Source organism: Scyliorhinus torazame, chromosome 10 (genome assembly GCF_047496885.1).
Source record: "Scyliorhinus torazame isolate Kashiwa2021f chromosome 10, sScyTor2.1, whole genome shotgun sequence".
Taxonomy (NCBI): Eukaryota; Metazoa; Chordata; class Chondrichthyes; order Carcharhiniformes; family Scyliorhinidae; genus Scyliorhinus; species Scyliorhinus torazame.
Window position 1 is genome coordinate 2999605 of NC_092716.1, and position 16328 is coordinate 3015932.

At 52.6% G+C, this 16328-nt stretch overlaps 1 protein-coding gene across 2 annotated transcripts in view; it reads right to left on the reverse strand.

Moving 5' to 3' along the window:
* Nucleotides 1-15404, reverse strand: part of rhpn2 (rhophilin, Rho GTPase binding protein 2) — a 75879-nt gene extending 60475 nt beyond the window's left edge. Inside the window, exon 1 of one of the 2 annotated variants that reach the window (XM_072517751.1) lies at nucleotides 15055-15404. In XM_072517751.1, the coding sequence (XP_072373852.1) occupies nucleotides 15055-15123 (69 nt within the window). In that variant the 5' untranslated portion in view covers nucleotides 15124-15404. The remainder of the gene's footprint in view (nucleotides 1-15054) is intronic. The other variant, XM_072517752.1, reaches the window with a different exon arrangement.
* Between the last annotated feature and the right edge of the window lie 924 nt (nucleotides 15405-16328).

Here is a 16328-nt window from a genome sequence, read left to right on the forward strand (position 1 = left end):
CCAGTGGGGACAAGTGTGTCCAGTGGGGACAAGTGTGTCCAGTGGGGACAAGTGTGTCCAGTGGGGACAAGTGTGTCCAGTGGGGACAAGTGTGTCCAGTGGGGACAAGTGTGTCCAGTGGGGACAAGTGTGTCCAGTGGCGACAAGTGTGTCCAGAGGGGACATGTCCAGTGGGGACTATGTCCAGGGGAGATTATGTCCAGTGGCGACATGTCCAGTGGGGACGGTGTGTCCAGTGGGGACGGTGTGTCCAGTGGGGACGGTGTGTCCAGTGGGGACGGTGTGTCCAGTGGGGACGGTATGTCCAGTGGGGACGGTATGTCCAGTGGGGACGGTATGTCCAGTGGGGACAGTATGTCCAGTGGGGACAGTATGTCCAGTGGGGACAGTATGTCCAGTGGGGACAGTATGTCCAGTGGGGACAAGTGTGTCCAGTGGGGACAAGTGTGTCCAGTGGGGACAAGTGTGTCCAGTGGGGACAAGTGTGTCCAGTGGGGACAAGTGTGTCCAGTGGGGACAAGTGTGTCCAGTGGTGACAAGTGTGTCCAGTGGTGACAAGTGTGTCCAGTGGTGACAAGTGTGTCCAGTGGCGACAAGTGTGTCCAGTGGCGACAAGTGTGTCCAGTGGCGACATGTCCAGAGCAGTGTGTCCAGTGGGGACGGTGTGTCCAGTGGGGACGGTGTGTCCAGTGGGGACATGTCCAGTGGGGGCAGTATGTCCAGTGGGGACAAGTGTGTCCAGTGGGGACAAGTGTGTCCAGTGGGGACAAGTGTGTCCAGTGGGGACAAGTGTGTCCAGTGGCGACATGTCCAGAGCAGTATGTCCGGTGGGGGGACAGTATGTCCGGTGGGGGGACAGTATGTCCGGTGGGGGGACAGTATGTCCGGTGGGGGGACAGTATGTCCGGTGGGGGGACAGTATGTCCAGTGGAGACAGTATGTCCAGTGTCCAAATGCATTAGGAAGTAGATATTTTTAGCTCAATGACCTGCCTGTGACTCACTCCATCCTATGACGTGTGTATGATGTAATCTCAGGGTGCGAGTTGCATTCCAGCAGAGAACAGGCAAGGCCATGATGCAACATAGAGTCAATATCCTAATCCTCCCTGGCAGTCAGCAAGTTTCCCTTGTCCCTCGCAGGGGCAGGTGTAAACCGCAGATCATTCTGATGGGAATGGGACAGATGCAGAGAAGTGGAGAATGTTAGTGTGGGTGAATTCCAGAGCTTGGTGGCCGAGCAGTTGGAGACATGACTGCCAATGGCGAGAAGGAAATCGGGGCTGTGGGGTAAAGCTCCAAGTGTCCTCAACATGAAAAGAACCCTGGTGGTTCTGGAAGCCCATCTCCAGGGGATTGAAAGATCAGCTGGTGTTACTGTACACGCACAGCTCACCCCACTCCGGACCCCTCATTCTGACACAGTCAGGGTCACCTGCAGCAGGCTTAGTAGCAACATGTCGTGTTTCAAGGAAATTCAAAAACTTCAATTAACCACGGGACTAATCCCCACGTCACACATTCCTGTTTTAAATGTAGCCATGACAACCATCTGTTATCATTGCCAATTAATACACATTCCAGAAGCTTCTCTCTCTCTCTCTCACACACACACACCTTTGTGTACATTTAGCAATCAATGCTGTCAGCTCTAAATAGTAATAAACTCTCTCTCTGGGGTGTTAGCTACCTACCAGCACTCACTCCATGAACCTGTTCAGTAAACAGTGAGGCTCTTACAGCAAAGTTCACTCAGACAGATAGCTCCTCAGTCTTTCTGTCCAATCACGCTTCCTGGGACATATCGATATTTTCATAGAATTTACAGTGCAGAAGGAGGCCATTCGGCCCATCGAGTCTGCACTGGCTCTTGGAAAGAGCACCCTACCCAAGGTCAACACCTCCACCCGATCCCCAAAACCCAGTAACCCCACCCAAAACTAAGGGCAATTTTGGACATTAAGGGCAATTTATCATGGCCAATCCACCTAACCTGCACATCTTTGGACTGTGGGAGGAAACCGGAGCACCCGGAGGAAACCCACACACACACGGGGAGGATGTGCAGACTCCGCACAGACAGTGACCCAAGCCGGAATCGAACCTGGGACCCTGGAGCTGTGAAGCAATTGTGTTAACCACAATGCTACCGTGCTGATGTTATAATACTGCATGAATTCTCATAGTTGAGGGACAGGATTGACCTGGGTGCTGTCACTAACAAGATTACGTTGTTTAATCAACATCCTTAAGGAGTTTCTTCGCTCCCCGAGGAGTGTAATCCAGCCAATCAGACTCTGCCAGTCTATGTTTAACGTTCCTGTTCCAGGGTGGAACTGGCTTTAGCTACATTAGACTCAACCTACGACTAACTGCTCAGTAAACAGTTTTCTTTTGAAGTAATTTGTTTCAGTTAGCTGGAACTAAAACAGCCGAGAGCCCTATCGATCAGATACCCTCCGGGGTGTGAATCATCCCTCCCTCACAAAACTGCCAGGGTAGAATAACCTAGGGGTGTGGCTTGGTGTATGTGAGGAGTAGGAGGAGGGGAAATGAGTTCTCACCTTTTTCCGCAGGCTGTCAGTTGAGAGGCCCATTCGAGGGCAGCACGGTAGCATTGTGGTTAGCACAATTGCTTCACAGCTCCAGGGTCCCAGGTTCGATTCCCGGCTTGGGTCACTGTCTGTGCGGAGTCTGCACATCCTCCCTGTGTGTGCGTGGGTTTCCTCCGGGTGCTCCGGTTTCCTCCCACAGTCCAAAGACGTGCAGTTAGGTGGATTGGCCATGATAAATTGCCCTCAGTGTCCAAAATTGCCCTTAGTGTTGGGTGGAGGTTACTGGGTTATGGGGATATGGTGGAAGTATGGACCTTGGGTAGGGTGCTCTTTCCAAGAGCCGATGCAGACTCGATGGGCCGAATGGCCTCCTTCTGCACTGTAAATTCGATGATTCTATGATATTCACTCTGTTCAACGCCAAGCCCTGGGCAATTGTTGCCTCAACACTGCTGGGCATGAGTTGAGAGGTTCTGATGGAGCTGTACAAAACACTCGTTAGGCCACAGCTAGAGTACTGTGTGCAGTTCACCACACTATAGGAAGGATGTGATGGCACTGGACACGGTGCAGAGGAGATTCACCAGGATGTTGCCTGGGATGGAGAGTTTCAGCTATGAAGAGAGGCTGGGTTTGTTTTCCATAGAGCAGATAAGGCGGAGGTGTACAAAATTATGAGGGACATGGATAGAGTAGACCCCTTAGTAGAGGGGTCAATAACCAGGGGGCGCAGATTTGAGCTAAGGGGTGCCGAGCGATTTATAGGGAATTTGAGGAAAAGCTTTTTCATCCAGAGGGTGGTGGGAATCTGGAACTCACTGTCCGGGAGGGTGGTGGGAATCTGGAACTCGCTGTCGGGGAGGGTGGTGGGAATCTGGAGCTCGCTGCCTGGGAGGGTGGTGGGAATCTGGAACTCGCTGCCTGGGAGGGTGGTGGGAATCTGGAACTCGCTGCCCGGGAGGGTGGTGGGAATCTGGAACTCGCTGCCTGGGAGGGTGGTGGGAATCTGGAACTCGCTGCCCGGGAGGGTGGTGGGAATCTGGAACTCGCTGCCTGGGAGGGTGGTAGAGGTGGGAACCCTCACAACATTAAGTATTATTTAGCTGAACACTTGAAACGCCACCGTGTACAAGGCTACGGACCAATTGCTGGAAATAGGGTTAGAATAGATCAGTCTTTGATGGCTGGCATGTACACGATGGGCAGATGGGCTGTAAAAGTTCTATGAGAGGCCTGGACTCCACAACATGGAGCAAAGGTACATATTGCTTGGGAGACTGATTCCCAATTCCCACCTGTTGTTATTGTGCACAGTCCCTTTCCCAGAGCAGTACGAGCTCCTGTCTGATGTGACGGTGGATTGAGCAAATCCATCAATGCTGTGAGCGCCGGGGTTCACTGGGAAACACTTGATGCCTCTTCGCCACAGCTAATGGAGCTCTTATTCCAACAGGAGCCAGAAATACAAACTGACCCCAACAGCCAGGGAAAAGTACCCAGAGAGCAGAGATTCTCCACCAGCAATAAAGAGGGAGGGAGTCACAAATTGCTACCCAAAACGAGGGTGGCAAACACTTTCTGTTATTGGAATGAGGCCAGCGATTACTATTGTCCATTCCTTTGCAGGTTGAGGATGTGCAGTCAATAAGGTCACGTGTAGGCCAGGCTTCGGAGAATCATCAGGAAGCCAGCCCTGAGGGATTTAATGAACTAATTGGAGCAATGTCCCCAAGCTGGCCTACTGGAAATTAAATTCTCAAAACACCCCCCCCCCCCCCTCCCCCACCACCACGGAGAAGACCACAGATCCCAACTCATCGTCTCAAACATTATGCTCAATTTCTCGTCTAAAGGCAGTTACTAGGATTAAAAAGGCAATCTTATTCTGTATTGTTTCAAGTCTGGGACCGATCATCTGATGAAAGAATGACCTGAAACATTAACAGTTTCTCTTTGCACACATGCTGTTTCAGCTGCTGAATATTTCCAGCATTTTCCATTTTTATTTCAGAATCCCAACATCCGCAGTGTTTCGCTTTTGAAATATAAAAACTGGAATGTTCATAAAATATAAAACTGCAATGTTCCCACTTGCTGTCAACGTCAGTGGTGAGGCCGGGATTTGTCCAATAAACAAATCCGACCCAGTCTGCCCCGGAAAGATTCTGGTGACCCACAGTAGAACAGAAAGGTTTGTAGATGACACCCTGATCGTGTTATCCAACGCCACATGACAAATCTGGCTACAAATGCAAATGTTAACCCTCTTACCAGCCCCCAGAGTTACAGAAATTAGGATTACAGTCTCACTTTGAGCAATGAATCCAAACCCAGCCTCTGACAGTATGAAACTTAACCAGGTTTCGCTGTTCAACCTTGGAGTCCTGACCCTCTGGCTGGCTCCCTTTCCCCACCTCGCTCTCCGTCCCTGACCCTCAGGCTGCCTCCCTTTCCCCACCTCGCTCTCCGTCCCTGACCCTCAGGCTGCCTCCCTTTCCCCACCTCGCTCTCCGTCCCTGACCCTCAGGCTGGCTCCCTTTCCCCACCTCGCTCTCCATCCCTGACCCTCAGGCTGGCTCCCTTTCCCCACCTCGCTCTCCGTCCCTGACCCTCAGGCTGCCTCCCTTTCCCCACCTCGCTCTCCGTCCCTGACCCTCAGGCTGGCTCCCTTTCCCCACCTCGCTCTCCGTCCCTGACCCTCAGGCTGCCTCCCTTTCCCCACCTCGCTCTCCGTCCCTGCCCCTCGGGCTGGCTCCCTTTCCCCACCTCACTCTCCGTCCCTGACCCGCAGGCTGGCTCCCTTTCCCCACCTCGCTCTCCGTCCCTGCCCCTCAGGCTGCCTCCCTTTCCCCACCTCGCTATCCGTCCCTGCCCCTCGGGCTGGCACCCGTTCTCCACCTTGCGCTCCATGCTGCTAGTCTGGGACTGAAACACTGGCTCCACTAACAGAGTGAGGCACAATCCAGGGTGCTCCACAAACTCCAACGGCAGCCTCAATTCACCACATCTTACTCTTTCCATCCCTAATTACACCATCTTTTCTGGACAGTGATCAGGAGATTCAGTCTTTCCTGAAAAGTGCAGAAAGTGAATGAAGTGTTTGAGATGGTGGCCGTGATCCTCTGACTATGCTGCGCTGGAAAAGCGGGGGTGGGTGGGCACGGATCTTTTTTGGGGGCCTCGGAGATTGGGATGCTATTGACAAATGGCTTCCCGATCTCTTGCTACAATGGAGAGTTTTGGCGAGTGGAGCTCCCCACTGTACAAAACAGGGCTGCGTGTGGCCTCGGCCGTGCGTTCCCCGTTCAGACCCTTATACAACGCGGGTCGCGTTGAATAGCCAAATGTTTGGCGGGACTGCGAGCGCTGGGAAATACACGGCTCGACCCGCTCGCTCGGGGACTTGGGAGAATCGCGCCCAGTGTGACATTACTCCCCTCCCTCAATTGACTCAACCTGGGCTGGTTTAGCACAGGGCTAAATAGTTGGCCTTTAAGGCAGGCCAGCAGCGCGGATTCAATTCCCGAACCAGCCTCCCCGAACAGGCGCCGGAATGTGGCGACTAGGGGCTTTTCAGAGTAACTTCATATGGAGCTACTTGTGACAATAAGCGATTTTCATTTCATTTCATTTCAGTTCACAGAACTTGGAGATCAACCAAAAGCTAAAAATCCAGTAAACATATTGATTTTAGATAGTGAGCCACCTGTTCAAACGTCAAACAACGCCCACTCCAGCTCAGCAATAATATTGTGAATTCAGACCCAATGGCCATCTCAAAAATATCAACAGCAGAGAGCCACTCACTCCCAGTACACCTTCCACCCTGTACACACACCCCCTGTACACACACACTCCCAGTACACCTTCCACCTTGTACACACACACACACCCTGTACACACACACTCCCAGTACACCTTCCACCCTGTACACACACACTCCCAGTACACCTTCCACCCTGTACACACACACTCCCAGTATACCTTCCACCCTGTACACACACACTCCCAGTATACCTTCCACCTTGTATACACACACTCCCAGTACACCTTCCACCTTGTACACACACACTCCCAGTACACCTTCCACCCTGTACACACACACTCCCAGTACACCTTCCACCCTGTACACACACACTCCCAGTACACCTTCCACCCTGTACACACACACTCCCAGTACACCTTCCACCCTGTACACACACACTCCCAGTGCACCTTCCACCCTGTACACACACACTCCCAGTACACCTTCCACCCGGTACACACACACTCCCAGTACACCTTCCACCCTGTACACACACACTCCCAGTATACCTTCCACCTTGTATACACACACTCCCAGTATACCTTCCACCTTGTATACACACACTCCCAGTACACCTTCCACTCTGTACACACACACTCCCAGTATACCTTCCACCCTGTACACACACATTCCCAGTATACCTTCCACCTTGTATACACACACTCCCAGTACACCTTCCACCCTGTACACACACACTCCCAGTACACCTTCCACCCTGTACACACACACTCCCAGTATACCTTCCACCTTGTATACACACTCCCAGTATACCTTCCACCTTGTATACACACACTCCCAGTACACCTTCCACCCTGTACACACACACTCCCAGTACACCTTCCACCTTGTATACACACACTCCCAGTACACCTTCCACCTTGTATACACACACTCCCAGTATACCTTCCACCTTGTATACACACACTCCCAGTATACCTTCCACCTTGTATACACACACTCCCAGTACACCTTCCACCCTGTACACACACACTCCCAGTATACCTTCCACCCTGTACACACACACTCCCAGTATACCTTCCACCCTGTACACACACTCCCAGTACACCTTCCACCCTGTACACACACTCCCAGTACACCTTCCACCTTGTACACACACACTCCCAGTACACCTTGTACACACACACTCCCAGTACACCTTCCACCTTGTACACACACACTCCCAGTACACCTTCCACCCTGTACACACACACCCTGTACACACACACTCCCAGTACACCTTCCACCTTGTACACACACACTCCCAGTACACCTTGTACACACACTCCCAGTACACCTTCCACCTTGTACACACACACTCCCAGTACACCTTCCACCCTGTACACACACACCCTGTACACACACACTCCCAGTACACCTTCCACCCTGTACACACACACTCCCAGTACACCTTCCACCCTGTACACACACACTCCCAGTATACCTTCCACTCTGTACACGCACACTCCCAGTACACCTTCCACCCTGTACACACACTCCCAGTATACCTTCCACCCTGTACACACACTCCCAGTACACCTTCCACCCTGTACACACACACTTCCAGTCCACCTTCCACCCTGTACACACACACTCCCAGGACACCTTGCACCTTGTACACACACACTCCCAGTATACCTTCCACCTTGTACACACACACTCCCAGTACACCTTCCACCCTGTACACACACTCCCAGTATACCTTCCACCTTGTACACACACACTCCCAGTATACCTTCCACCCTGTACACACACTCCCAGTACACCTTCCACCCTGTACACACACTCCCAGTACACCTTCCACCTTGTACACACACACTCCCAGTATACCTTCCACCCTGTACACACACTTCCAGTCCACCTTCCACCCTGTACACACACACTCCCAGTACACCTTCCACCCTGTACACACACTCCCAGTACACCTTCCACCCTGTACACACACACTTCCAGTACACCTTCCACCCTGTACACACACACTCCCAGTACACCTTCCACCTTGTACACACACACTCCCAGTATACCTTCCACCCTGTACACACACTCCCAGTATACCTTCCACCCTGTACACACACACTCCCAGTATACCTTCCACCCTGTACACACACACTCCCAGTACACCTTCCACTCTGTACACACACACTCCCAGTACACCTTCCACCCTGTACACACACACTCCCAGTACACCTTCCACCCTGTACACACACTCCCAGTATACCTTCCACCCTGTACACACACACTTCCAGTACACCTTCCACCCTGTACACACACACTCCCAGTACACCTTGTACACACACACTCCCAGTACACCTTCCACCTTGTACACACACACTCCCAGTACACCTTGTACACACACACTCCCAGTACACCTTCCACCCTGTACACACACACTCCCAGTACACCTTGTACACACACACTCCCAGTACACCTTCCACCTTGTACACACACACTCCCAGTACACCTTGTACACACACGCTCCCAGTACACCTTCCACCCTGTACACGCACACTCCCAGTCCACCTTCCACCCTGTACACACACACTCCCAGTATACCTTCCACTCTGTACACACACTCCCAGTACCTTCCACCCTGTACACACACACTCCCAGTATACCTTCCACCCTGTACACACACACTCCCAGTATACCTTCCACTCTGTACACACACTCCCAGTACACCTTCCACCCTGTACACACACACTCCCAGTACACCTTCCACCCTGTACACACACACTCCCAGTATACCTTCCACTCTGTACACACACTCCCAGTACCTTCCACCCTGTACACGCACACTCCCAGTATACCTTCCACCCTGTACACACACACTCACAGTACACCTTCCACCCTGTACACACACACTCCCAGTATACCTTCCACCCTGTACACACACACTCCCAGTACCTTCCACTCTGTACACACACACTCCCAGTACACCTTCCACCCTGTACACACACACTCCCAGTATACCTTCCACCCTGTACACACACACTCCCAGTATACCTTCCACTCTGTACACACACACTCCCAGTACACCTTCCACCCTGTACACACACACTCCCAGTACACCTTCCACCCTGTACACACACACTCCCAGTACACCTTCCACCCTGTACACACACACCCTGTACACACACACTCCCAGTACACCTTCCACCCTGTACACACACACTCCCAGTACACCTTCCACCCTGTACACACACACTCCCAGTATACCTTCCACCCTGTACACACACACTCCCAGTACACCTTCCACCCTGTACACACACACTCCCAGTACACCTTCCACCCTGTACACACACACTCCCAGTACACCTTGTACACACACACTCCCAGTACACCTTCCACCTTGTACACACACACTCCCAGTACACCTTCCACCCTGTACACACACACCCTGTACACACACACTCCCAGTATACCTTCCACCCTGTACACACACACTCCCAGTACACCTTCCACCCTGTACACACACACTCCCAGTATACCTTCCACCCTGTACACACACACTCCCAGTACACCTTCCACCCTGTACACACACACTCCCAGTACACCTTCCACCCTGTACACACACACTCCCAGTACACCTTGTACACACACACTCCCAGTACACCTTCCACCTTGTACACACACACTCCCAGTACACCTTCCACCCTGTACACACACACCCTGTACACACACACTCCCAGTACACCTTCCACCCAGTACACGCACACTCCCAGTATACCTTCCACCCTGTACACACACACTCCCAGTACACCTTCCACCCTGTACACTCACACTCCCAGTATACCTTCCACCCTGTACACACACACTCCCAGTATACCTTCCACCCTGTACATGCACACTCCCAGTATACCTTCCACCCTGTACACACACACTCCCAGTATACCTTCCACCCTGTACACACACTCCCAGTATACCTTCCACCCTGTACACACACTCCCAGTACACCTTCCACTCTGTACACACACACTCCCAGTACACCTTCCACCCTGTACACACACAGTCCCAGTATACCTTCCACTCTGTACACACACACTCCCAGTATACCTTCCACCCTGTACACACACACTCCCAGTACACCTTCCACCCTGTACACACACACTCCCAGTACACCTTCCACCCTGTACACACACACTCCCAGTATACCTTCCACCCTGTACACACACACTCCCAGTATACCTTCCACCCTGTACACACACACTCCCAGTATACCTTCCACCCTGTACACACACACTCCCAGTACACCTTCCACTCTGCACACACACACTCCCAGTACACCTTCCACCCTGTACACACACACTCCCAGTATACCTTCCACTCTGTACACACACACTCCCAGTATACCATCCACCCTGTACACACACACTCCCAGTACACCTTCCACCTTGTACACACACTCCCAGTACACCTTCCACCCTGTACACACACTCCCAGTATACCTTCCACCCTGTACACACACACTCCCAGTATACCTTCCACCCTGTACACACACACTCCCAGTACACCTTCCACTCTGTACACACACAGTCACTTAAACCACTGGATAAACATTTCAGTTTATCATTCAGCCCAGTTTCAGCATAGCAACTAACATCTTTCCATGTGAGGAACTTCACTGAATACTGCAAGCCCGTTGCCAAATAAAAAAAGAAATTCCAATTAAGGGGCAATTTAACGTGGCAAATCCCCCTACCCTGCACATCGTTGTGTTGTGGGGGCGAAACCCACGCAGACACGGGGAGAATGTGCAAACTCCACACGGACAGTGACCCGGGGCCGGGATTGAACCTGGGACCTCGGCGCCGTGAAACAGCAGTGCTAACCACTGTGCCACCGTGCCGCCCTGCCGCTGTGAGGCAGCAGTGCTAACCACTGTGCAGCCCCATATAACTGCAACAACGCACTGGGGTTCATTGCTATCGACAAAAACCTGTATAAAGCCTTGGGTCAGGCCGCACCTTAAACTGGGACTATTTGTGATGTTATCAAAAAAAGGAAACACACACATTGGGCAAAGATGATTTCAAGCATGATACTAGAATCAAGGATAAAGGACAAATAGGCTGGGGCTCTTTACAGAGTCTGGGGGTCTCCCACATTATGAAAGGGTTCAGTAGGATAAACGTAGAGACGGTGTTTCCACTTGTCGGGCTGTCCATTACTAACTGGGAACCATAAATATAAGACAGTTACTAAATAAATCCAGTACAGGGTTCAGCAGATATGTGTTTACCAGAGAGAGTGGTTACAAAGTGGAACTTGCTACAACAAAAACAGCAAGAGGCATTTAAGGGAATCTCGATAAACAGACAGGAGGAAAAGTAATAGGCGGATATATTGATGAGGCTCGGTGGAGAGTGTGGCAACAGGTTTACTTGAAGCATAAACACCAGCAAGGGGCGGCTGGGCCAAACGGCCTGATTCTGTCCTGTGAACACTTCACAACAGAAAATTTCAGAAAGGAATTGGATGTATCTGAAAATAAATATTGTAGGAAAATAGGGAAAGAGAAGGGGAGAGGATGCAATTGGATTGTTCCTTCAAAGAGCTGGCAGCCACAATGGGCCCAGTGTCTCCTGTACGAGATCACCGCGGACGCGTGCATTTAAAAATACTCTTGGGCCTTTTCAGTTCAAGTGGGAAGTCTTAATCTTTGTGGTAACAAAGTCCCGTCTTCACATGTGGGACACCAAAATGGTTCTAAATGGGATAGACTTTGAACAGATCGAGCAACTCAAGACTGGGCATCCATGAGGTGCTGTGGGCCATCGGCAGCAGCAGAATTGTATCAACCACAATCTGTAACCTCATGGCCCAGCATATCCCCCACTCTACCACCCAGCCAGGGGATCAACCCTGGTTCAATGACGAGTGCAGGAGAGCGTGCCAGGAGCAACACCAGGCATACTGAAAAATGAGGAGTCAATTTGGTGAAGCTACAACACAGGACTCTGTGCCAAACAACATAAGCAGCAAGTAATAGACAGAGCCAAGCGATCCCACAATGAATACATCAGATCTAAGCTCTGCAGTCATATTCCCAGACTCCTAAACGACCCTCTTATGTACTGACCTGATTAACACTACACCCCTGTATGCTTCACCTGATGCCGGTGTCTACGTATTTACAGTGTATACCTTGTGTTGCCCTATTATGTAATTTCTTTTCTTTTCATGTACCAAATGATCTGTTTAAGCTGCTCGATAAACAGACAGGAGGAAAAGTAATAGGCGGATATATTGATGAGGCTCGGTGGAGAGTGTGGCAACAGGTTTACTTGAAGCATAAACACCAGCAAGGGGCGGCTGGGCCAAACGGCCTGATTCTGTCCTGTGAACACCTCACAACAGAAAATGTCAGAAAGGAAATGCCTCTTGCTGTTTTTGTTGCAGCAAGTTCCACATTGTAACCACTCTCTCTGGCAAACACATATCTGCTGAACCCTGTACTGGATTTATTTAGTAACTGTCTTATATTTATGGTTCCCAGTTAGTAATGGACAGCCCGACAAGTGGAAACACCGTACCTTGGTACACGTGACAAAAACAAATCCAGTCCAGTCCTGCCACATCCAGCCGTGAATGGTGGTGGACAACTAAACAACTGACTGGAGGAGGAGGCTCCACAAATATCCCCGTCCTCAATGATGAAGGAGCCCAGCACGTCTTTACAAAAGACAAGACTGAAGCATTGATAACAATCTTGAGCCAGAAGTGCCGAGTGGATGATCCATCTCGGTCTCCTCCGGAGGTCCCCAGCATCACAGATGTCAGTCTTCAGCCAATACGATTCACTCCGCGTGATATCAAGAAGCGGCTGAAGACACTGGATACTGCAAAGGCTCTGGGCCCTGACAAGATCCCGGCAATAGTACTGATGAGCTGTGCTCCAGAACTTGCCGCACCCCTAGCCAAGCTGTTCCAGTACAGCTACAACACTGGCATTTACCCGGCAATGTGGAAAATTGCCCGGGTATGTCCTGTACACAAGAGACAAATCCAACCCAGCCAATTACCGCCTGATCAGTCTACTCTCAAATCGTCAGTAATGTGATGGAAGGTGTTATCAACAGTGCTATCGAGCAGCACTTACTCAGCAATAACCTGCTCACGGACGCTCAGTTTGGGTGCCGCCAGAGTTACTCAGCTCCTGACCTCATTACAGCCTTGGTTCAAACATGGACGAAAGCGTAGTTCCCGTGTTGTAGCTTCAGCAGGTTGACAGCTCATTTTTAGCAAAGCCGGATGCTGCCCCTGCCTGTCCTACTGCTCGCTTCATTGATCCGGGGTTACGCACCCCACAATTTGTTTTCAATATTCTTTCCAGAAAGGGTCAGCCGCAGTATTCAGTGAGCTCTAATCGGGGCTGTTTAGCACAGGGCTAAATCGCTGGCTTTGAAAGCAGACCAAGGCAGGCCAGCAGCTCGGTTCAATTCCTGTACCAGCCTCCCTGAACAGGCGCCGGAATGTGGTGACTAGGGGCTTTTCACAGTAACTACATTGAAGCCAACTTGTGACAATAAGCGATTTTCATTTTAGAATATAGCCCTGTGTTCACAACAACTTCAACCCCACTTAAAACACCCAAAATCACAAAATGAGAAATGGCAACAAGATTAAAACAAAGAGTGGATCCGGACCCCGTGTGGACTCACTGGATCCCCCCACACCCGGGATCCCCACACACCCCGGGATCCCCCACCCCGGGATCCCCCCACACCCCGGGATCCCCCCCACCCCACACCCTGGGATCCCCCCCACACCCCGGGATCCCCCCCACACCCCGGGATCCCCCCACACCCCGGGATCCCCCCCACACCCCGGGATCCCCCCCATCTCCCGAAAGACCCGGGATCCCCCCCACACCCCGGGATCCCCCCCACACCCCGGGATCCCCCCCACACCCCGGGATCCCCCCCACACCCCGGGATCCCCCCACACCCCGGGATCCCCCCCACACCCCGGGATCCCCCCACACCCCGGGATCCCCCCCACACCCCGGGATCCCCCCCACACCCCGGGATCCCCCCCACACCCCGGGATCCCCCCACACCCCGGGATCCCCCCCACACCCCGGGATCCCCCCCATCTCCCGAAAGACCCGGGATCCCCCCCACACCCCGGGATCCCCCCCACCCCACACCCTGGGATCCCCCCCACACCCCGGGATCCCCCCCACACCCCGGGATCCCCCCACACCCCGGGATCCCCCCCACACCCCGGGATCCCCCCCATCTCCCGAAAGACCCGGGATCCCCCCCACACCCCGGGATCCCCCCCACACCCCGGGATCCCCCCCACACCCCGGGATCCCCCCCACACCCCGGGATCCCCCCACACCCCGGGATCCCCCCCACACCCCGGGATCCCCCCACACCCCGGGATCCCCCCCACACCCCGGGATCCCCCCCACACCCCGGGATCCCCCCCACACCCCGGGATCCCCCCACACCCCGGGATCCCCCCCACACCCCGGGATCCCCCCCATCTCCCGAAAGACCCGGGATCCCCCCCACACCCCGGGATCCCCCCCACACCCCGGGATCCCCCCCACACCCCGGGATCCCCCCCACACCCCGGGATCCCCCCACACCCCGGGATCCCCCCCACACCCCGGGATCCCCCCACACACCGGATCCCCCGGGATCCCGGATCCACTCGATCCCGGATCCACTCGATCCCGGGCACTGACCTTGCGGAAGCGGCCGCTCTCTCGGGCCGGGCTGACCGGGTGTCCGGCTGTCCGGAGAGTTTCGGTCATCGCGGCCGAACCGACTCCGGATCCCGGGCGGCAGATCCCTCACTGGATCCCGGATCCCCGCGCTCTTCTCACTCCCGGATCCACTCGATCCCGGTCTCCTCAGTCCCGGATCCACTCGATCCCGGTCTCCTCAGTCCCGGATCCACTCGATCCCGGTCTCTTCAGTCCCGGATCCACTCGATCCCGGTCTCCTCAGTCCCGGATCCACTCGATCCCGGTCTCCTCAGTCCCGGATCCACTCGATCCCGGTCTCTCGCCCCCGGGCGCCGCTCGCGCTCTGAGCGGGTTTTCCGCCGCGGCCGCCTCTTGATTCAGGAACAGAGACCCGCCCACCGCTCACAGCCAATCAGAGAGCGGCATCCCGGATCCCCGCTCCCAATGAACCCGATCACCAACAATCCCAATAAACCAAATCGCCAACAATCCCAATAAACCAACATTCCCAATAATCCCAATGAACCAACAATCCCAATGAACCCGATCACCAACAATCCCAATAAACCAAATCGCCAACAATCCCAATAAACCAACATTCCCAATAAACCAAATCGCCAACAATCCCAATAAACCAACAATCCCAATAATCCAAATCACCAACAATCCCAATAAACCAGCAATTCCAATAATCCAAATCACCAACAATCCCAATAAACCAACAATCCCAATAAACCAAATCACCAACAATCCCAATAAACCAAATCACCAACAATCCCAATAAACCAACATTCCCAATAATCCAAATCACCAACAATCCCAATAAACCAAATCACCAACAATCCCAATAAACCAACCAATAAACCCAATGAACCCGATCACCAACAATCCCAATAAACCAACAATCCCAATAAACCAACAATCCCAATGAACCCGATCACCAACAATCCCAATAAACCAAATCGCCAACAATCCCAATAAACCAACATTCCCAATAAACCAAATCACCAACAATCCCAATAAACCCGATCACCAACAATCCCAATAAACCAACATTCCCAATAAACCAAATCACCAACAATCCCAATAAACCAACAATCCCAATAAACCCGATCACCAACAATCCCAATAAACCAGCAATTCCAATAATCCAAATCACCAACAATCCCAATAAACCAAATCACCAACAATCCCAATAAACCAACATTCCCAATAATCCAAATCACCAACAATCCCAATAAACCCGATCACCAACAATCCGAAAAAACCAG